The sequence below is a fragment of the Eulemur rufifrons genome, chromosome 3, assembly GCF_041146395.1.
Source record: "Eulemur rufifrons isolate Redbay chromosome 3, OSU_ERuf_1, whole genome shotgun sequence".
NCBI lineage: Eukaryota > Metazoa > Chordata > Mammalia > Primates > Lemuridae > Eulemur > Eulemur rufifrons.
The window spans coordinates 57,375,652-57,400,234 of NC_090985.1; the positions used below are offsets into that span (position 1 = coordinate 57,375,652).

General features: G+C 36.8%; 1 protein-coding gene across 2 annotated transcripts in view; it reads right to left on the reverse strand.

The window, feature by feature from the left end:
* Nucleotides 1-4,500: 4,500 nt before the first annotated feature.
* Nucleotides 4,501-24,583, reverse strand: part of ATP6V1C1 (ATPase H+ transporting V1 subunit C1) — a 41,726-nt gene continuing 21,643 nt past the window's right edge. For both annotated transcript variants that reach the window (XM_069466162.1, XM_069466163.1), the window contains exons 4-13: nucleotides 23,552-23,637; nucleotides 21,734-21,828; nucleotides 20,176-20,267; nucleotides 18,993-19,091; nucleotides 16,922-16,990; nucleotides 9,811-9,903; nucleotides 9,633-9,726; nucleotides 8,064-8,161; nucleotides 7,004-7,130; nucleotides 4,501-4,871 (exon numbers count right to left, since the gene is read on the reverse strand). In XM_069466162.1, coding sequence (XP_069322263.1) covers nucleotides 4,776-4,871; nucleotides 7,004-7,130; nucleotides 8,064-8,161; nucleotides 9,633-9,726; nucleotides 9,811-9,903; nucleotides 16,922-16,990; nucleotides 18,993-19,091; nucleotides 20,176-20,267; nucleotides 21,734-21,828; nucleotides 23,552-23,637 — 949 coding nt within the window. In that variant the 3' untranslated portion in view covers nucleotides 4,501-4,775. The remainder of the gene's footprint in view (nucleotides 4,872-7,003; nucleotides 7,131-8,063; nucleotides 8,162-9,632; nucleotides 9,727-9,810; nucleotides 9,904-16,921; nucleotides 16,991-18,992; nucleotides 19,092-20,175; nucleotides 20,268-21,733; nucleotides 21,829-23,551; nucleotides 23,638-24,583) is intronic.

The window sequence follows — 24,583 nt, forward strand, 5'->3', positions numbered from 1 at the left end:
GCTTGCTTTCTGTTGAGTTTTACTTCCATCTGGGCACCAGTCCTGATTGGTTAGTTTCAATTTAATAGTGAGTGTATGTGTTTGTTTTTCCATTTTTTGCAACACTTCACTCCAGTTCCATCCAGACTGTTAGAAAAGGTATTAATTCTTTTTATGGCTGAGTAGTACTCCATGGTATACACGTACCGCATTTTATTAACCTACTTGTCAATTGATGGGCACTTGGGTTGATTCCACGTCTTTATCATTGTGAATTATGCTGCAATAAACATTCAAGTGCAAGTGTCTTTTTGATTAAATAACTTTTTTTCCCTTTAGGTAGATACCCAGTAGTGGGATTCCTGGATCAAACGGTAGATCTTTTAGTTCTTTGAGGAATCTCCATACTATTTTCCATAGAGGTCGTACTGGTTTGCAATCTGACCAACAGTGTATCTTTTTCTCTGCATTCACACCAGCATCTGTTGTCTTTTGACTTTTTAATTAATGGCCATTCTCACTGGGGTTAGGTGATATCTCATTGTGGTTTTGATTTGCATTTCCCTGATCCCCTTGTGTTTGTTGACTGCCTCGGTTTTGTTTTAAACCTTTTTTTTTCTTGCATTATCTTGGCCACTCCTGGTGTGAAGGACGTTGTCTTGTTTCTCTTCAGTTTTATCTTCTTCTGCAGAGCTCAACAATCTGGGGAGGTAATCTCTTACTGTTCAGGACTTCTAGGATTCTACTCTGTTCCCTTTTTCTCTCACAGGTCATGGGGCTCATATCTAAAAATATTTTAAGAGTAAATCCACTGGTGAATCAAATGGTTCCAATGTGTTGTATTCCTTTTTTTAGTGAGGATTACATCCATACATTAATCTAAATAATCTAATGCTATCAATGTTAGGAAAATAAAGACCATGAATAAATTTACATTATTGAAATGGGTGAACTTCAATGTAGAGACAAGTACTAAATTTGCTGTTTCTTCTAGAATTGATACTGTTATAGACCTTCTAGGACAAACCATCTTTTATTGATGTCAACAGAAAACAATCACATTTTTTCCAAAAGCAGACAAGGTTTTCATTATATGCTGTTCTGTAATATTTGCATATGTGGTTTTTAACCTTGTGCATATGTTACTTTGATTTCTTTTTAAACTAAAAAGATAGTTGAGAATAAAGGAGAAAAACCTCATTACTAGATCAATTTCTTATATTTTATTAGCAACACTTGTGACTAATTTTGAAGCAAGAGCAAATAAAAGTTCACATTTGCTGAGTATTTATGTACAAAGTATTACTTTAAAGATACTACTTGATAAGCACTGGTTCAAAAAGCTGTGTGGAGTATGTTCCACAAAAAGTTTCTGCTTAACAGCAACTTCAGCAGGGTAGTAGACGAGGTAGAAAAATCTCCTAGGGTGAGCAACTCAGGCTACTGATATTAGCATTAAACAACTAGACACATCATCACCCATCACTGATGAAATGTTCTGGACTCCTGGGTTCCTACCAAATACCAACACAATTTAATATCTGATTATCCATAGCTATTACCTTTTCTATAGTATTGTCTATCTTAGACCAAGGTTAAGGAATGTGTTTGGTTCACTCATACAGTGCCTAGTGGAGGGTGGGAAGTATGATACCCAGCAGTCAGAAATCTCAAGTTCAAATCCTGACTGATTCAACAATTGTGACTTAACATAGAAATCACTTAAATTCTTTGACCCTGAATCTCTACATATGTAAAATGGGGACTGCCAGTCTTCCCATCACGAATACCACAGGGAAGGGCTGAGGTGACAGATGTGAATGGTCTCTAAAGGATACTCAATAAATGTTTAATGAACCTCAACGTAATCTGAGCTCTATCCTAGTGGAGAAACAGTAGACTCCTGAGCGAGGCAAGTGACAGGAGCAGTCCTTTCCCAGGAATGGTACCTGCCATCAACAACGTAGATAACCCAACACAGACTGAAGCTAGCTCAGTGATGCTCAACCTGCTTTAATGTTATGTTACAGACACGAACTCTATTACTCGCCCCCACACCCTACCACACAATTACTTCCTTCTAACCTTCAGATACAATGATGTGTATCTTAAATTTCCCAAAGAAAACACAGTGAAAAAGGAGGTACATGTACTCCTCAAGGATTAAAAGTACACGTACCAACTTCTCACCAGGTACTCTAAACACTTTCTGTGCACATGAGGTCTCATTTTCTTATCACCCAGCCCTAATGAGGCGGGCACTCTAATTACGCACAATCTACAGAGAAGGGACTGGGATGCAGAGACCACTCTGAGCCCAGACCACAGAGCCCATGAGCAGAGAGCTAGGGTCTGGCTCCAGAGCCACATGCTCAGCCACTCTGCGGTACTGCATCCTTGATACAAAGTATAGTGAAAGTCCCATAGTTTCAAACATATGCTGGGATTTTGTTGTTGTTGCTAAGAGACAGGGTCTCTATGTTGTCCAGGCTGGAGTGTAGGAGCTACTCAATGGCATGATCAGAGCAAACTACGGCCTCTAACTCCTGGACTCAAGCAATCCTCCCACCTCAGTCTCCCAAGTAGTGGGGACTACAGGAGCACACTGGGATTTTAAATTTTAAATTACTGACAATCAAAACATATCCCCCTATGATAGAGAGATTATTCTCAATTTACAGATACTAAGACTCAAAGAACACATGAAAAGACACAGAACCAGAATTTTCTGACATCAAAACCAAAAATTTTTACAGCTTCCTCTTGTCCAAAGGAAAATTGAAATTAAATCCACATTCCAAGCATGTATTGAATTTAGAATTCTGACAATTGGGCAGTATGTGCCCAAATTTTAAATACATATGTATATACTTCTATATATGACCCTGCAAATTCCACTTCAAGGATCTCTCTTACAGAAGTACTAATACAAGTATACAAAGAGAACCGTGCAAGGCTGCTTACTGCAGCAGTGTTTGTTAAGAGCAAAAACTAAAAACCACCTGAATATCCCTCCATTCATCTAGAGCACATATGGCACAGACACATGATGGAACACCCATGGAGCTGGTTAAGAGAAGGAGATGGCTCTAGCTACGCTGTAAAAATTATCTTGGATATACTATTAAGCAAAAAAGCAAGTGACAGAATGTGTGTAGTATGATCCCATTTTTATTAAAATAAACTGTGTGTGTATGGTGAGAGCTATATTTTGTAGAGATATAGAAAAGGGCCTGGAGGAATACATAAATGTCCCTTGGGAGGTAGAAATTGGGAGGTGCGGGGGGCGAGTGTCTCTCAAGTTCCACTTTGTAGATGGCTGTATTTGTTTGAAATTGATTAAGAAATAACTACACACAATTTTGAAATAAAAAGAATTTTGGAGGCTAATTTTTTTAAAGGGAATAGAATAATAATGACATGCCCCCAAAATAAAATGTAAACTTCTTTCTCCCATTTGCAAACCTGTGAGTACATAGTAAGGACAGCATTGCCACAAATTCCTCTTTCAAAAGCTCATTCAGGACACTAAGGCATTCATTTCAGAGAGCTTTTTTTCTTTCTTCTTTTTTGAGACAGGGTCTTGCTCTGTTGCACAGGTGAGAGTGCAGTGGTATCACCTTATCTCACGGCAACCTCAAAGTCCTGCACTCAAGGGATCCTCCTGCCTCAGCCTCCCAAGTACCTGGGACTACAGGTGCATATGCCAAACACACTCAGCTAACTTATCTATTTTTTGTAAAGATGGGGTCTCTAACTCCTGGCCTGAAGCAATCCTCTCACCTCAGCCTCCCAAACTGCTAGGATTATAGGCATGAGTCACCATGCCCAGCCTCATTTCAGAAATTTCAAAGGCTAGCAATGCCTCTATTTTCGGACTGTGTCATAAATGACATAAACATCAAAATGAAGGCTTCTATATAATTATAGATCTTAAAAAGGAAGCATGTAAAATAAAGACTTAGACAAAACAAATGACTAAAGCTGCATAGTTTTGCTACACTTTACTCAAAACTGGCTCTACTTCTTCATTATTTGAGAGAACTAAAAGTCTACTGTTAAAATGTAAATATTCATCATATGTTGAAAAATAATCTTCGAATTTGTGTTCTGACCCAAGTTTGGCACAATTAAATCATAAGAAAGTCAGATGACACAAATGGTCACACCTCAGCATATAACAAAATCCTGAAAGTAGCATAGCAGTTAGCTATGACGTCATTTATTAAACTCTCAAACTGAATTGTAATTTTAACTTACACAAACCACAATACACCTTTGCACAGGTAATTTTATTCTTTCCTGTGGGTGTCAACAGTGCTCATAGATTGTAATTTGAAACATTCAAAAAGCACATACCTGAATATTGTCACATTTCTTTACATCACAATTCAAGAACTATTGAACAATTATGTCTACTAAATACAGTGAACAAAATGGTATAAATGTTTACACCATTCCCTTGTAAACAAGGTTTTTGTGCACAATAGTAACAAATGGAATTAATGCATACCACGATATCAATAAGGAAAAGACCTTTTCTTTAAATAAACTATTCTGTTTATAAATAAACTCTGATTTTTTTTAGTACACATTTACAGACCTGATCAATAAAAAGAAACAATATATATATTTTCCTTTAAAAAGAAAATGTTGGACCACTATGGGAGAACTAACCTAGGAAAAGGGGTAAGCAAGCAAAGGATAAGAGAGAGTTAAAAGCACTACCATACGGCAACCTAGTTCTGTTACACACACCAACACAAGGACAGGATTGTCTGGGGAGGAGCTCATATTTACTTGAATTCCAGCAAGTTGCAATCAATCTTGTAGTACACATAGGGGTAATATTCCTGTTGACTCAGGTTTAAACCTGGAATATCCATAGGAGCCTATGGAAAAACAAGACAATTATTCAATCACATACTTAACATAAGAAAAAGGTATTACCATTTACCTTTTTACTGAACACCTAATCTGGGCTAAATGTATGCACATATGCTAATTTAATCTGAGTTAGGCATTATCTCCATTTTGCAAACGAGGAAAGATCTCTGAAAGGTTGACTTGCTCTAGGAAACACAGAGAGTAGCAAAGCCAAATTCAAGCATTCTGACTTCAAAACCTGCTGTATTTCTACCATGACCCTACAATCCCTTTTTGGAGGCTTGGGATATTGAGTTTATGGGATACAAGGCTTACGAAATGTTGAATGAAAATAAACCAAATATGGTTTTAAAGATAACACTTACTAGATGTGCATGTTACAAGAATTTACTGGTAGGAAATTATGTATCAAATAGACCTCTTATTTCATCTGCAATTCTATAAAAATGTAGCAAGTCATTTCCTGCATTTTCTTCTATCAAGAAAAACTGATTTTTCAGTTCTAACTAATGCCTATGTGAGATACTACCACCCTAAAGACAAAAAAAAAATCAGCAAGATATCTGAAATCAAGGCTGGGCATGGTGCCTCATGCCTGTAATCCTAGCACTATGGGAGGCCGAGGCAGGAGGATCACTTGAGGCCAGGAGTTCAAGATCAGCCTGAGCAACACGGCGAAATCCTATGTCTATAGGAAAAAAAATAAAAGTTAGCCATGCATGTTGGCATGTGGCCTCCCAGGTACTCGGGAGGCTGAGGCAGGAGGATCCCTTGAGCCCAGGAATTTGAGGTTGCAGTGAGCTATCATGACACCACTGCACTCTAGCCCCAGCAACAGAACAAGACTCTATTACCAAAAAAAAAAAAAAAAATTTGAAATCTAAAATATAGGCCGGGCGCAGTGGCTCACGCCTGTAATCCTAGCACTCTGGGAGGCCGAGGTGGGCGGATCATTTGAGCTCAGAAGTTCGAGACCAGCCTGAGCAAGAGCGAGACCCCATCTCTACTAAAAATAGAAAGAAATTATATGGACAGCTAAAAATATATATAGAAAAAAAAAAAATTAGCCGGGCATGGTGGTGCATGCCTGTAGTCCCAGCTACTCGGGAGGCTGAGACAGGAGGATCGCTTGAGCTCAGGAGTTTGAGGTTGCTGTGAGCTAGGCTAACGCCACGGCACTCACTCTAGCCTGGGCAACAGAATGAGACTCTGTCTCAAAAAAAAAAAAAAAAAAAAAAAGAAATCTAAAATATAAAATAAAAGCCTACTACAATTTTAAAGACCAGCAACAAAAAGCACATGTAATCTGTTTATATCTTCTTTTCAGTAAAAGAAGATATAAACATGTACCATTTTAGAAAAATCATAGCTCCTTTCAAAATGCTCATCTATTGACTCCATTACCTCTGCCAAATAAAATTAAAATAACTACTTATTTTCTTCCTCTCTGCAATTTACAGTGTTTATAAACAACTAGTATCACTGGTTTTTCTGTGTATCTGCAGCTATAAACATCTGATAGACAGCAGGATAATGACTGGCTTTTAGAAATATCAAGAAGCAAAAGCAACCAATGGCGGTGGCTCACGCCTGTAATCCTAGCACTCTGGGAGGCCGAGGCGGGTGGATCGCTCGAGGTCAGGAGTTCAAGACCAGCCTGAGCAAGAGCGAGACCCCGTCTCTACTAAAAATAGAAAGAAATTATCTGGCCAACTAAAATATATATAGAAAAAAAAAAAAAATTAGCCGGGCATGGTGGCGCAGGCCTGTAGTCCCAGCTACTCGGGAGGCTGAGGCAGTAGGATCGCTTAAGCCCAGGAGTTTGAGGTTGCTGTGAGCTAGGCTGATGCCACGGCACTCACTCTAGCCTGGGCAACAAAGCAAGACCCTGTCTCAAAAAAAAACAAACAAAAAACAAAAAAAAGAAGCAAAAGCACAGCTACAACTAACTAGTATAAACCAGGGTCAACAATGTAAATAACTTGCTACATTTATCTAACAAACTGAGAACCTCAAAGTAATAAAAAATGATTAAGTATCATGATACTTACTATCCCTTTTCTACCTTCTTCCAATCATTTTTTTCCTGAAATTCACTCCAATTCCTACTCTACCAGGCTATCTAATAAGTACTTACATCAATAATGGCTGCTGCACTGCTGTCTAGATGTTTATACAATTCATATAACACTTCTCTCAGTTTCTTCATTGTTTTCTTATTGGGCTGAAGTAGCATTGCTTGGAAGTTCACTGGCAAGCCGTACCTTAGAAAGAAGCAGAAATACAGTATGCAACACAAGCAGGCACATGAAGAGATTTGTTTTTAAAAACAAGTATTTTCAAACTCTTTGGTCGTGATTAACAGGGAAAGGGTATCTCATTTTAATGACTACCTTCACAAGTTCAACTAATATGCACCGAACCTTAAACTAATCTACATAAAAAACTTAAAACTAACATACATAGAAACATAAACCTCTGGTCCCCACTGCCCACTAGAAATCTCTCTTTAAAATGAGCCAATTACTAGGAATGACTTTAACTATTAATACTATCCAATTTTTAAAGTAATACATGAATAGCCTCAGGAAATAATTATAACATGTAAAGTTAATAGATAATAAACAATATGAGATTACCCACATCTACACTGAAAATTTGAAGAAATTTAAAAATAGTAAGCATAGCCACACACAGGTTTTAAAAAACTATTTCTAACATAGTTAGAGCAACATGTACAGAGGAGGACAAGATGAATAAAATTTTAAGTATTTCAAAATATTAAGATATTTTAGGATAATATGAGATGATTTCAATAAGCCATTAGTATACTACATACCAAACTATTAATACATGTAAAATATTTGAAAGATCTTCCTTTCAATCAAACATTGGCTAATATTTTACAATCTACTTTTAACTTAAATAACTACATAAGCAAAGAACCTGAGAGCATACCAGCATGGATCTTCCTCTAAACCTGGTGTTAAAGGACAAGACTGATACATACTTTATAAGCTGTGCGATACTGACAATCTCTCCTTCATGATTGGCCCTTTAGTTTCTCCAAATCAATTTCATATTGCTAGACTGTGTTATAAATAAAGAGGTCCAGTGTAAAAGAATCTTCACTTACAAGTTCAAGTTTTGCAACTTGTAACTCTTCAGTTACAAGTTTTGCAATTAACTTTCTTTACCTTAAAACAGACTCAACAAAAACTCTTAAAGCTTTCACGTGAATCCATGCAATAAATGCCTCACTGAAATTCACTTTCAGCCACCGCACAAGAGGTCCCTATAAAACGAAAAAAAAAAAAAAAAATTACTACAAATTTGGTCTTAGAAAAGACAATTTGACAGACCAACTATTTTTAAAGAAGTAACTATCCACTAGGAATCTCTAGGAGAATTAAGTCACATAGGTCACTTTTTAAATGTTTTAAGTGTTATTCTCATTATCTTGGATACGTCACCTTAAATTAGATTAAAAGGTTAGCCACTACTGGGTAACCTCAACAGACACTAAACTGCACTGAACCAATACACTAATATAAAAAAAAGACATGTATTTTAATGAAAGTGGTACAAAACATAGGAGTGCCCTGTTTGAAAACCAAAATATTAAAATCTGAATTTCCTACACAATACTCTCAAACATTTAATACATTTAAAATAGAATTCTACCTACAAACAACTTCTCAGAAACAAAAGTAAATATTGTAGTTATGCAGGCAAGTGATTTAATAGCCTTAGCTCTTAGTTTTCTCATCTGTAAAATAAGGGAGTTGATATAGATCTCTAAAACCTCTTTACATTCTAAATTTTTAATGATATTCTATTATGTAGTATGAAGTTCTTAAAATATCTGGTAGAATTAAATACCTTTTTAAAGAAACAAATTTCAAATAATACAGCCTCTCCATATTCAAAAGACATACACATGCATTACCAATTCAGCCAACACTTACTTGGATAACGTTAATAGGCTCATTTGATGTATCAATCAATTAATTTAAGCAATAAGGATAACAAAACAAAGTGAAAATCTTTGGTCAAAATATTTGTTCTTTAAAGGGTTTTGGGTCTTCCCCAACAAGTTGGTTACACTGGATATTACTTGGTTAGGGTTAATTTTCTCCCAGTTGAGATGATATGGTTTATAAAGTACTCAGAAATAATTTTTAAGAGAATTTGCCTTTATTTCTCCCCCATATTACAAGAGAAATACATTATCATTCATTGCATGTTTCCCTTTCCATACAAGCTTTTGGTCTTCACAGTAATCCTACACTTGAAGATGGCAAGAAAGTCAATGCCGTCTTTCATTTTCACAGTTCCATCCCTGTTCCCCATGATGCCTACAACATACCAACTCTTCAATAGTTTAAATACAAATTGCTTCAATAGGAGATTGAAGCATTGGAAAAATCTGCCGTAAGAAAATGAAAATTCTTACTGAAAAGAGAGAACTTTATTAAGTAGAATCACCCTTTACTACAAGGACATTAACCAAAATTCTGCATTTAAAATTAATCTCTGATATGGATCTAGGTGGAATAATTAATTTTTAGGTATGTATTTTAAGATAACTATTCATAGATCTAAGCTTTGGAGGAAATTCATTCTGACTACTCAACAGAAAAAACTAAAATCAAATTTCTTAAAAGCAAAGTCAGAGAAGTTTTGCTTTCTTTTAAATCAAAGCAAGCAACACCCACTTCTTCTTCTGCTTATCACTGATAATACTAAATATTAAAAACACATACAAATTGTTTTTTCTTGTCAGTAGAAAGCCTGTTCATTTCTTCTTTATCTGCTCTCATTTCCTCTTCATTATACTGGAAGTCACGAACGATGAATCTGAATTTGGGGAATAAAACAAAATTGTCCACACTGCATACAAATGAACTAACAAAATAAAAAAAATAATAATGATAATCTTACTTGTTTTCCCTGGCTTTGTGTCGGAAGTCATCAACTGCCTTCCTAAATAAGGTGACATTACAAAGGTAACTGTCTTGGTCCTCTGAGAGAACACTACGGAAAAAAAGAAAAAGTCCACTTAAAGCTTTATACTTACTGCTTCCTTCATAGTAAGGGCAGAATTCGGAAACAGGAGGAAGAGAAGGAATAGTAGGGTATAACGGCCCTTCCTAAATCACCTCAATGCTATGCATCTGAATTGCCTCAAACACTAAAGACAATGAATGTTTGTTTATTACGTTTTTTGTTTATGATGCCTTAACATGCTATGTTACATTTACTTCTTACTAACCAAAAAAAGTAAACATTAACTCAAGTAAAGCAACCAAACTCTAAGAACCATGCCTTTCAATCTACATCAGTGCCAAGCTGGTTTGTTTCCAGGGTCTCCCTGCTAAGCACTCTCTTCTTTTCTGGAAGCCTAATTCTCTCTTCCCCTCCCCAGTCCAACCCAGCTCTGCTGAGGCCCCGCTCAGCCTCTCTGCTCAGCCTCCCTGCGCTGCCAGCACCTCATACCTCAGATTTTTCCATTTCTCCCATCACGCCTCCTAAGTCAAAAACGACAAACACAACTGTCTAAATAACCTCTGAATAAATGCGCTTGTATGCATCTCAGCATCCCTTTTAGGCTTTAGAAGATCCCAGTGAAGTCAGAAGTTCTATTCAGTCACAGCTCCATGGTTATCACTGGAAAGACCTTTCCAGACACAACTGCCAAGAAATTTTACCTGTCATAGAAATTTATAATGCCCTGGGGAAAGGCAAAGTGCATAGCACATGTATAGTACAGGGTCCTAATGTGGCTTTCAGAATTTTACCTGTTATGTACAGAATCCCTTAGAGGTCTACAAGGCTGCACACTTAACTGTTCAACAGTGATGACCTGGGGGCGAGGGAATATTACTGTGGGGTTTTTTTTGTTTTTTAATGTTCAGTTTTTATTTATAGTGTGGTACTTCTGAAACTGGAAAAAAATAGTAAGTTTTACAAAACTGAGGGAGGCTGGGCACAGTGGCTCAGTAACCCCAGTGCTTTGGGAGGCTGAGGCAGGAAGATTGTCTGAGGCCAGGAGTTCAAGATCAGCCTGGGGAACATAATGAGATCCTGTAGCTACAAAAAAATTAGCTGGGCATGGTGCTGTGCGCCTGTAGTCCCAGCTACTTGGGAGGCTGAGAAAAGACGTCCACTTGACCCCAGGAGTTGAAGGCTGCAGTGAGCTATGATTGTGCCATTGCACTCTAGCCTGGGCGACAGAGCAAGACCCCATCTCCTCAAGAAAAACAAAAAACCAAAAAACGAGAGGGAGTGCTTATGGAATTCAAAGATACTTTATTAAATTTTTTTTTAAAAGCAAGCGTAGTTTTCCCTGAAGCCTAAGAACTGCCTGGTTAGCCAAGTAAATTCAGAAAGCAGATACAATGCTTAATCACAAAATGGCTTTAAGAACTGAACTTACCATGGCCCCTGGTCAGCCAGCCAGCAGGGGCCACCTCCCTAGCGTATGAGCAGCACACACACTTCTGGGAGTCCTGATCACTGTGATAACTGACATTTAGAGAAAACTCAACTACTTCAAATTTGCAATGTTTAAATCTTTTAAATTGTACCTTCTCAAAGTTATTACCCTTAGTTCTTACTCCTTATGCCTACCAAACCTAAAACAAGGCAGCTAGCCAGCGGACAGAGCTCAATAAAAACATCTTTAATGATCTTTTGCTCTGCCAAGATTGACTCAGCGCAGTGATGTACAAAATGGCTGAGATCAAAATAAATCCAAATCTAACTCGACAAGCTACTTCAGAGACATAAACAATATATCCCACCACTGTCATATTAATCTTTTAAACTCATACAACACTTTGCTCTTTTGAAGGCCCTTTCAAAAGCATTTGATGCTTGACATGCCCTGTGTCAATGAGCAGGGTGTCTATCAGGCAGGTTCCCACCTATCCGTGTAGAGGCCTGGGACACAGCCAAGTCGCACGGCTTACTCAAAATCCTGACGGTGAAAGATGACAAGATAAAAACTCAGTCTTGTTTTATGACTAAATCCTACTGTGCCACTTTATTAAGAAAAAAATAAATAAAAGCCATTTGCTTTCTTTCCCTCCCCCAGGAAAGGTATTTCCAAAAAATAAATATATTTTACTATAATGGACTTTTAGTCATTTAACACGTACTGAGACTCTATAATGCGCCAAGCTCTTGCCAGATATTAGGAATAAAACCATTAAGACATCGTTCCCTGACTGCAAGGAATGCGTCCAGGGAGTATATAAACTGGTAACTACAACACAGAGCTGTAAGTGCTACAACAGAAGCTATATATATACTACACTGGGGAATGAGGAACTTTACCTGAGGGCATTCAAAAGAGTTTCACAAAAGAAGTGATGTCAAGTGGAAGTCTGAAAGACAGGCAAAAGAGGCCAAGAGTGGTGGCTTACACCTGTAATCCTAGCATTCTGGGAGGCTGAGGTGGGAGGCTAACTTAAGCTCAGGAAGTCGAGACCAGCCTGAGCAAGAGCGACCTCATCTGTACAATAAATAGAAAAATTAGCCAGACAAGGTGGCACACACCTGTAGTCCTAGCTACTCAGGAGGCTGAGGCAGGAGAATTGTTTGAGCCCAGGAGTTTGAGGTTGCAGTTAGCTATGATGATGCCACTAGCCAGGGTCACAGAGCAAGACGCCATCTCAAAAAAAAAAAGAAAGATAGGCAAAAGAGGGAATGTGCCAGGTAGAACACTAATATGCAAATGAACATTTCATATGGTTCAACCAAGTACTATGGAAGGAAGAAATGATACAACTGATTAGATGGGGGAGGGGGGAGTTTGAAGGAGAAGTAAGAGTCCAAAATGACTGACCACCGTGCTTCTGGTTCAGATCACTAGGTAGACGTTGCTACCATATACAAGGAAACCAGAGAGTTTGAGTCTGAGATTGGGGTAATAACGTTGGTTACCTAGGGAATATCACGTGGAGTGGTCCAGTATGAACCTGGGTGTGTGAGTCTGAAGCTGGGGGTTAAGGCAGGATACAGATGGAGATTTAGGGGTCCTAAAACTACAGGTAAGGTTAGAGCCATAGGTGTGGTTGAAACAGCACTGATAGAACAGACTATGTCCCCCTGAGACAGAATAGCCTAAGTCTGGAGCGGCCAATATTCAGGGCTACCAGAGTCTCTCCTGCTCACTCAAGCAATTTAGGTATAGAAGCCAGGAGATTGCATATAGATTGATTTGGACTATGAGTTTGCAGAAGGTCACAGGGGCCAGAGCCAATAGTACTGGCAAAAGAATGGCTGCAGTGATGACTAGAGTCCAGGCTCATCAGGAGAGGATGTGTGATTGGAGGAAATCACCAAAGTCGATGCAAACAAAGGGTTGGGGGACTGGAGAGGTGAACACCGGCAAGGGGCAGGTTCAGTGAGAATGAGAAAGATGGAGGGGAGGTCTGGGAAAGAGTTGGATTATAGATCTAAGGTTCTAGAGGTAGATTCTTTCTGGAGGGTGAGGCCAAGAGAACAAGGGAACAGCCTGCAGAAACTGAGTGGTGGTGATGATCCACCATGAGATCGCCAGGGAGGTGCAAAGGCAGATGAGGGATGGACTTGAAACAGTAGTGACCTTAAGTGGCAAGTGAGACCAAGGTAAAGAAACAAAACAAAAGCCAGGAGAAGAGGCAAGAGGTAAGAAAGTCACATCTTTTCATGATTAAACATGGACTTGACCTCTCCCCAGATATGCTGTTGGTCAGGAACTGTGCCTGCAAGGGGACTTGGTTTAGTCTAACCCAACTCTCAAAAAGTTCTACTGGGTTCAAATAAATGAGCCAAACTCACTCTCTCCAATTATTAATAGTTCTACTGTTATGTAGAAGTAGCAACACTATCTCCTCATAAGTGTAATCGGGCCTAGAGGAAACTAAAAGTCAATTCTAGTCCATGTTTTTCAGCTGTTTCATGACATTTTCAGCAACCCATGAGAGTGGCAGTGCTTTCTGGAGCTTAGAAGCTCTTCCTGCTGCATCTGATTTCTTACCTCTCTCCTAAGACTCTCTGCTCCCTAATCAATCCACCTGTTTCTTCCCTGCCTTTCTTCACAAAAGTTACCTTTGCAACCCTGCTCCAAAACACAAAAGAAACTTCTCTTCACAATGGCTAGTATCACTTTTTCTGCACTTCCTAGCCAGGCTCCTCTGCTTCATTTGGAACTCCAGCTCCCTGAACAAAAACCTCTGTGAAGCACCAGTGTGTTTGTGGTGCTGCTTCCAATGGCAGAAAAAAGGCAAAAGTTAACCAGTAATCTGACCCAATCAGACAATTTTAACACAAGTAGACAGATTAAAAAAACAAAAAAGGAAAGTGGTGATTCTGAAAGTACATGTGAAAAGTGCATGTTCTTTCTGAACAGCATTCGAACAAAGAAAAGCGGAACAGCAGCCTGGCCTACTCTTCTCTGGCCATAACCTTGACGTGGCATTTATACACATCCTGCATTTAGCCACACAATAATGGCAGTATTTCAAATTGTCCAATCTTTTAATATATAGATAGACTATTTTGCAAATACATAGATTTTGTGTTTTTTAAAAAATAAATTATTGCTTAGGGTTTGAGGATGGTATTTTTCAATCCGTTCTTCTATCTCAAAATTCCACTTATCTTCACTGCTCCCAGGAGTAATCACTCAAGTATCATGCCAAAAAGTAACAAGTGTTACCACCTATAATTAATTGACTAAATTTGTGTCGAGCACTTAGAACAATGACTAGCACATAGTAATTACTCAAAAGTTAGTTATATTGAGAAGCCAAAAATTCAACATCAAGTCATAGAGATCTTTCCTAAATAGCAGAAAAAATTCCACACTAACCCACTAAAGGCCTATTTGTTCTACAGGGACTACACATACTCTTAACAGCGGTATTTGAGTGATTTCTATGTTCTCTATGATTGAATTTACATAGGTATGTTTGAGTCAGCAATTCCAAATGTCCTCTGAACTGAGAAACACACAGAATAGATGTTTTCACTGATGAGGAGGGGCTGGGAACTCTCAGAGAGTTAGTGTGCACTTACGGATCATTCAGAGACAACGCATCAAACTGTTCCTGCCTAACATTTCCCTTTAAACTACTAACGTGACCTGTCAAAAGACCTAAATCCCTAAAGTAATATTTTTAAAGTTTTAATCCTTTCAGGCTGGGCAAAGTGGCTCATACCTGTATTCCCAGCACTTTGGGAGGCCAAGGTGGGAGGACTGGTTGAGGCCAGGAGTTTGAGACCAGCCTGGCAACATAGCGAGACCCTGTCTCTACAAAAAATAAAAAAAAATCAGCCAGGCATGATGGTGCACACCTGTAGTATTAGTTACTCAAGAGGCTGAGGTGGGAGGATCGCTTGAGCCCACGAGTTAGAGGTTACAATAAGCTATGATTGTGCCACTGCACTCCAGCCTAGGTGACAGAGTTAAGACCCTGTCTTTAAAATAAAGAAAGAACTACTTCTTTCAGAGTAAATCAGGGCCTACTTAACCAGCCTCCACATCACTCCCTAGAAATCTGGCTTGGAATATGCCACCTTTGGAGGACATTCTGTGTGTGCCAGGTCCTCACCCTCCTCCTCCAACTGCCTCCTAAAGTCCACCTCTACAATTTTAATGCCTTCCAGATAAGAAGGTGTTATCTGCCAAGATAAACAGCCTGAGTGAGAAACTAAGTTTACCCATTTTACCAGGTGAAGGGCTGGTTTCAATGGAAGGTATTCCCCCAAATGAAAAAAAAAAAAAAAAATTCATGATGAGCACAGGTTTGTGGTTTAGTTCCCAAAGGGCAACATTTGTGAAACTATATTAATCTTACCTCATATTTTGTATACTCTAACAAGCCTTAAAATAACTTCATAACATATACAGGGAAGGTGCTATGCTCACTTTACAGACAAAGAAAATGAGGCCCAGAGAAGTTAAAAGACTTACCCAAGTCACACAGCAAGTTGGTAGCAGAACCAGCAATAGAACTCAGATCCCTGGGTCCAGGACTCTTTCCATTATACTAAGCTACCTCCCATATGACACAATGAAACTGGAAAAGAAAATATTTCATGGGCCTGACCTTACTAATTCCACTTCTGTACTCTCTCCTATACCTTTCTCTCACAAGGTCACCTTCTCTAGAAGCACATATATACAAAGAGAATACTTTGGGGTGTATATACACTGTATTTAACATTTTGTCAAAGAACATCTTACGTGGCAATGGCAGAATACAGGGGAAAATGACATGGAATAGTGTGAAAAGAGTACAAGACCTAGAGTTAAAAGACTTGAGTTCTAGCCCTAATTTAGCCACTGGACACTTATGCAGCCATATGCCTTAGGCAACTATTTAAGCATTCTGACTTCCTCTTCCATGAGAATAAGAATTATAATTGCCTACACTCCTTCACAGAATTATTGTAAATATCAGATTATGTTAAATCTATAAATTTAAAAAGTGCTTAATAAAAAAATTATGTGTGTGTGTGTGTGTGTGTGTGTGTGTGGTTTTTTTAAGGAACATATACATTAGGTAAAATCTATGCTCAAAGTGATGGCAAACATTTGGAGATCAGCACTGCAGTCTAGCAGTCATCCGGGTATACTTCCTTTGCCAGGAAAAATGAGGAATAACAGACACATAGTAGGTATGTAACAAATAGTGAATGAAGAATTTTCAGAAGGCAGCACAGTGCAGCAGAAAGAGTGCCACACCAAAGACCTGGGCTCTAGTTGCAGGCCCTGCCACGCATGAGACGTGTGACTCTGGGCAAACTATTTCACCTCACTGGCCTCAAACTTCTACATCATAAACATGAGAGGGTCAAACAGACTGTGCCAAGTTCCTTCCAGGTTCCTTCTAAAATTATGATAACTAGAGTTAACGGAACTCATTTATAAAATAAAAGTATGGTTTTAAAACTGTAAATTTATCACAAAGGAAAGACAGCAAAGACATTTCCTAATCCAACATCCAAACTATAAAAGGAATTCTAGGGAATAAATGGTTGTACAAAGACTACTACTTACTTGCTAGATCTTGGAACTACCATTTCAGCTAGTGTTTCATACTGCTTAATCCAGTCGTTGTGGTTTAACCTGAAGAAAAGGTACAATAAGCATTGGAAAAGAAAAACAAGTCCTACTTCCTTCCTTATGCAGAAGAGAAAAAAAAAAAAATGAGACAAATAGGAAATTTGGCTACAGTATGTGGGCTTTTGTATTTTTCTTTGCACATGGAGAAAGGTTTAAAGGATTTGGCTCCAGAAGTTTTATTTTGTGTTTCAGTTACATAACTCCCCTACTATACTGAAACTCCGATTAAGTATATCTCAAATCTATTTAGCCAAAAAAAATTCAAGTTTCCTACTGGGAATGAATTTCAAATATCTTGAGTAATGCAGGAAATACAGATCACCATCCTCTTACATCCAGTAACTATTGCAAAAGAGGCACATTCTAGAACTAGGTTTGGAAATGAAGTAAAGCACAGTATAGATTCTAAATTATTTTCAAACTGTATGGCCAATATATATTATGCTTCATTAAAAAAAGAAAAGAAAAACGCTATGCTGAAATCACTTATCATTTCGATTCAGTGGGTATTATGATGGGCTGAATAAAACTCTATTTACAGAAAGCACAGAGTACCAGGAAGCAATGAGTAAGTGAAGTGACAGTAAACTATGTTGCCACAGAACCTTGTGCAACAAACTTCTCTCCAGGCCACCGGCTTCTGGCGGTATGGGGAGAGACAACTATGTTTGAGATTTAAAATAAAGAATTATAGTGTTTGTAGGCCAAGACAGAAAATAATTCATTATGTGAGGTGCCCTAGGGACAATGTTTCAATTACAGGGGACTGAAAATTTCTGGTTTTGAATGCAAGTTTTAAACAACGGTTAAATGAAACAAATCTTTTATCTGGGCAAAGGTTATTTTCCTACATAGTATAAAAGCACAGATGCACAGAACTTTGCTATAAATAACCAGAGTTTCAGTACAGCATGGGAGTTATGTAAGTAAAATACAAAATAAAACTTTTGGAGCCAAATCCTTTAAGCTCGTCTTCATGTCCAAAGAAAAATCCAAAAGCCCACATACTTACAGTAAAGGGGAAAAAATGCACAAGTCAGATATTGTAGCCACTGTAAATTCTACAGAGGTATTTTCCCTCCATTTTCCAAGAGACATCATTTTCCAGTATTCCCAGTCTCCTATGCAGATGAAAATGCAGAGCACAGCAAGGAAGGCTTCATGCAATGATACTCTGAAAAGGACCCAAATCTCCTACCTCAGTTTGGAACCCCCAAGATTCCCTGATAATAAGACTTCAGTGTAAGTCAAGAGTGAAGACACACGCGATTCTAATCTTCCTATGAGGGTCCAAAGGTTTCATTTTACCAGGATTAACTATGATCAAATATTCAATATTAGTAACACAGAAGGCTTAATCTAAGGAGGGTTATCTAATTCAGGCATCAGGAAACTATGTCCATAGCCAAGCCTGTTTTTGCAAATAAGTTTTACTGAAACACAGCCACATCTGTTTGTTTACATATTATCTATGGCTGCATTAGCTATAACCACAAAGTTGACGAAGCAGAGTTCAGTAGTTGTGACAGAGATCATACAGCTCGCAAAGCCTAAAATACTTACTCTCTGGCCCTTTACAGAAAAGAATTTGCTCAACTCTGTTCTAATCCCATTCGTTGTTTCTTGTAGGGCTTAATTCATCCTAACCAGTCATAAAGATTTTTCAAAAAAACAAATCCAAAGACCTTTCTATTTTGAAAAATCTAAAATCTGTATTTTTAAAAAATACAATAACTTAACATTACTTAATGTTTGAATGAGCCAACTCTACCAAGCTGCTAAATTTGATTTGGAATCTCAATTTATAATTGATGTCTCTGTTACCAGGTTATGATCTAAATTCTACTTCATGTGCCACATGAGTAAATGCTGATTGACAGAATGAATGACAAGGTTATATTCCTTTTACACTTGGATTTTATGAAAAATTTCAATTGCAATCCTAGTCACTAACATTTTTCTTGTATTTTAACAAGTAACATCTTTTGTAATAGTTACAACTTACTTGGGAACTACGACCAGTAATGTGACAAGATACTCTGAATCAAGAACAAAGTCATCCTTCTTCACAATTTCTGCTAGACTTCTAGTTAGCAAACTTCCTCTAAGGAATAAGAAAAAAATCATTTGGCTGATAATTATGTGCTTCTGTAACACAAGTAAAAAAACAGCAGGCTAACCAAATTCACATATACTACCTACACATCTTAAGGCAGGGATTAGTCTCTCTACTTTGTACATTTCTACTTCGTAAGAAGTCAACATTTAGGTGAACATATCCCACTCTTACAAGCAACAAAATGTTAACATTTATTGAATTTGCCTCTAGTGTCTACCTTTAATTATTATAACTCTGCTTTAATTATTATAACTCTGCTCTTCTCTTGATTACATGTATAACATCTTGCCTGAGAAAGTGCTATTCATCAGGTATCAATTAAAGTCCATTTCACCATAATTACGAAATCATGTCATCTAAGCACAACACCTTTAGTGTTCCCCCCTCTCCTTGGGTATCATTTGATACCAGGTAATTTTGGTTAGTTAACCCAATGATCAACTCTTTCAAATCAATCTTCATTGGTCTTCCAGTAATCACATCTTCCCATACTAAAAACACCTTGCCCTGTTGGTATCACTGATAGAATTCAACCAACCTTCCCTCTGGGAGTTGAATGTACAATTTGAATAGTTGCATGCCCACCACTGTACTTGTAACAGTCATACTATAAGATCAACCAAAACAATTGTGCCCTATTTTTAAAAAACTTTATGTGTGAAAAACCTAAACTCAGCAAACAGATAAATAAGAGAATAATTACTACATCATAAGAGCCTTCTTCTATAAAATCCTTTTAAGCAGCAGCAACTGCTATGTAATTAAACTGTTTTGGTTTAAAACAATTAATTTTAGATAATTTTCAGTGAAATATCAAATGGATACAGGGACATTATTTATGAAACAAGCGTAATAAATCAGCCTCACATCTGTTCTGACTAGTCTGAATTCTGTAAACTTACCTTAATGAACTTTTCTCCATGAATTAAAAAAAAAAAAAAACCACCATTTTGATTACACAAATAGCATAAATTGGAACTTACTAAACCAAATCCCAACAAAATCTCATGCAGTGCACACTAATGTGCTTCCCCAGTTCTTAACATTCACATATACTTGATACGCTTACGCATTCTTTCGCTCCAGATTCTGGAGATTTCCTTTCAGGTTATTGTATGCAGATGCTCGAGATTTCAGGTCATTATCAATCTGAGTTACTCCCTTCAATAAAGAAAAATAAGCAAAATTTTCCTAAATATACCTCTACTAATACAATTAAAGTAGGTAAACTTTAATTTCTATTAAAAAATACCACTAGTTTCTGATGTAAGACTATTCTAACATTTTAAAAGCACAACTTTAAAAGGTCATTTTAAAAATAACCTATTTCATGTTTAATATAATTTTGATACGAAACTTTTCTACTAAAGACAATGTTTTAGTCCACATGTATTTTAAGTACTATGACTCTTAATTCTTAAACCATGGAAATGGAATCTAGGATTCCTAATTAAAAGGCTTCAGTTCACAAGGCTGAAGGAACTAAATTGCTAGAGTTTCATTGTTACAAATACAATATTACACAAAATATTTTTTCAATAAAATTACAATTATTTTTCAAAAGAGGATGAAACTACTAACTATTTACACAGAAAATGCAAAGTAGACTTAACATGTGAAGAACTGGTTTTAGCTTAGCTTTACCATTTTTAGCTGTGTAGCACTAATACAAGTCATTTCACCTCTCTAAGTCTATATCCTTATCACAACAGTAAAAGAAAGCAGATGATTAAATTTTTGATAAGTGCCAAGAAAATAAAGCTCAGTTATAGTAAGAGCACCACCTCATATTATCAAACTGCTCATTTTCTTTCAATTCTATGATGACTTTAGTTAAAATCTTTGATAGTTTACTCCTTCACATTTAACTATACAGCACACTGTACAACTAAAGTTGCTGGGAACTAAGGGAAGTCTGTCCAATAATTTAAACCACACTTTTCACCCCATCCAGGTCATTAAGAATGCTGGAAAACAATTAATAGGTTGTCTATTTGCCTCATTACAGTTCCTGTTACGACTTTTATAATTTCTCTCAAGCTCAGAGATTTCTCAATATAAAAGGAGCTCTTAACTTGGTGAGTTCATGGACGGGCTTCAGGGTCCATGTACTCCTGGAAACTGTACATAAAACCATGTGGTATATGAATATGAGCATTTTTCTGGGCAGGGGATCAATATTAAATAGTCAGAAGGCATCAGAGAATCCATAAAGTTTAATGTTTGAACAAGTACTGTACATAAACATACTTAAGTGAACATTATCACCTACTACAAATCTTTAATAGATTCCAATTTCCTATTCTACATGATCTGTTACCCTTAAAATTTATGTAAATAATAATTATAGAATTTTAAATGTTCTTTAACATCATCAATTTAAGTTAACCACATAAATAAGTAAGCAATGTATGTAATCCACACATGAAAGTGTTATACTTTTTAACATCTTTAACACCTAAACATCTAACATCTAAATTGTAGTAAGGATAGCTTCTGTTTATATCTGTGACACATAATTAAGCTGCCTTGTCAAAAACCTAAAAAGTACTTCATAGCTAAATTATAAAATAAAATAAAGCCACTATGAATCAATGTGTCCTACCGTGTCTCAATTCTTATCTTACCTTGGCAATTATTTCAGAAATATTTTTCAGGGACTGCTTGATTGGATATTTGGCCATATCCCACTGGAACCTTGTTATATAAGTAACCAAGTCAACTGAAACAGGGAAATAAATTAATTACTGAAGAGAAGCAATAGAATTTTTTAATAGTTTTTTTACATACCAATACAATTTAATGCTGAAATTGGCATTGAGAAAATCAACAAAGATATCATTTCTGAAGAGTCCTGATTAAATAAATGTGGAACTATTTTAAGTAACATGGATTAATCAAAATTTCTATCTTGTAATCTCTTCTCCTTACTCAAAATTTAATATATATATTAAGATGCTCCTTCTAACTGGATGACTTAATGAAAAATGTACATATCCAAATAATATACCTCATACGTAGAAGAAACACTAAGATTAAAAAAGGACTTCAAATTGCCTCCTCAAAAGGAGGCAGCAAAAGTATGTTCTTTCTTTGATAACTTACCCAAACAAATTGAAAATAAACTTGTCTGTTAAAACCACGTGATGATTCTTTCTAAAAGTATACACCTTCAACAATTTTCAAAACATAGACCCTTTCACTTTCAAATGGAAAGGACAAAAAATGTAGAGCCAAAGAGGCCTCAACTAACTCCTCGGAAGTTTAGTAATCAAAATGACTTTATACCTCACATCTAATAGGATCAAGGTCAGTGAAACCAAATATCAAGTATGGCAAAGCTAACTGACAAAAGTAATTCACATCAAAATATCTTTCTCTCCTCAATTTCTCCTTACCTAATACCAACAAGTCAACACCACAGATGATATTTCCAAAAGCATCTCTAGATCCATTGCCCCCCAGTGCATTCCACCTACTAGACTGATGTCCTAGTTTGTGAAATACTTAGAAGATAAGTTAAGGGGCCATAAATTAATATATTTACTTTCTGTTCTGTCTCAAAACACAAATTAACATAAATAGTAAACAATCAGATCAGAATTACTATTATAACAAAGAGCAAGAATTACTACATTTTTAACTGATTAAATAAATATTTAGTAAACATCTATTATTTGCAAGGAGAAGAAATAAGATTAGAGAAACACTGAATATAAAATACAGTGACCTTATTGGAACAGGCAATACAGTATAGAATGAAAGGAGAGGGTTATATCCTATTATAATGAGATATCATTAAAGGTGGACCTAATTTTAAATGAAGCAAATGCTAAAGTGACATTTTATAAGAAAACAAAAATGAAAGTACAAATGATAACAATGAGGTCAAAGCTATCTTTATAAAGCCACTATTATACAGAGCAAATTCTATGTAAATATTGGCTTCTAGCTCGCGAGAAGTCAGTAGACTATTTTATGGACATTAAGTAAAGAAATGCCATATTCAAATTTGAGGGGAAGAGGTATTACACTGCAATAAATTTCGCAGTTGTATGCTATTAAATACAAAAAGCTAGAGAAGACAGCAGGTATTCAACTGGAACAATGCAGAGATATATATATTGGAAACTTACTTATGAGTTAACAGAAAGATCCCAGAAAGAGCTAAGGTAAATCTCTGTAATATTGCTTCTGCAGAGGACTCAACATCATATCATAAGCTACATCATATATTATGTAAGACGATCTTACATGAGATTGTGTTTCAGGAGATAGGATGTAACTGGCAGCATTACCAAATTCAGTAATAATAACTGTATTTTTTAAAGGCTTTCAATTGTATTTAATGTCCATAGGTATATATTTCTTTACATTCTTTTTTGTAGCTAAGTCATTCACTTTATGAGAGTTAATAATGATCAAATCATGTAACATTAGCTTACCTCCATTGGCTAACAGATTCTCTTGAACTTTATCTTTACTATCCTCCAGTACATCAGCCATGTATTGAGCCACTTTCTTAACCACCCTGGGGAGGGGAAAAAAAAACAACCACCATTTTTAGGAAAAAGACTTAAATTCCATGCTACACAATGAAAATATTACATTAAAACATGAATTTTACTATATATGCTCCCATTATACCTATCTTTATGTTATAGAACAAATGGGTCTCACCTTATAAATAATGTTTTAAGGATAAAATTTTGTTATATGCAAAAATAAACTGAATAACTATAGGGTTTTAAGGAGACTACATACAATGTATATTGTAGTCTACAAAGAAAGTAGTGAGAAGCTACTGAGAAACAGGTCTGTAAATAGGCATATACTGATATGCCAAGAAACTGAACAACAGATCTGTCCACAAGGACCAAGAACAAAGGAGGAGGCAGGAAACTAGCATTCACCATGTTCCTATTACGTGCCAGACTTTGTGCTTTCACTCAGGACGAAAGGGATCTGACAGGCAACAGAACATAAGCAACAGTCATGATGAAGAATGAGGTCCTACGTTATTTATTCATTAACTATTTATCAAGCATCTACTATTGGTAAGGAGCTATGCTATAGTGGAAACTTCTATAACGCCAAAACGACCAAGGCACCTAACTATGACCTTGTCAATCCCTTCATTTCTAAGACACTGAGGTGCAGAATAAGTGACTTATCCAATGTCACAAGACCAGATAATGGCAAACCAGTGACTAGAAACATGGTGTCTTGATTTTGGGGTCCAGCATTCTTTTCCCCATTCCACATCTGCTTCTAGGCCCTGGGTCAGATTCAAAATTATACAAGACAAAATCACCACCTTTGCATTGCTTAAAATCTCATTGGATACATAGGAAAATATATAAATGACTAAACAAACAAGCAATCTGAGGTGAGTGCCAGCTGAGCTTACCGGGTTACAGAGAGGCATAAAGGAAAAAGGGATCACTTCCAGCTACTATAATAAAGAAAGCCTACCA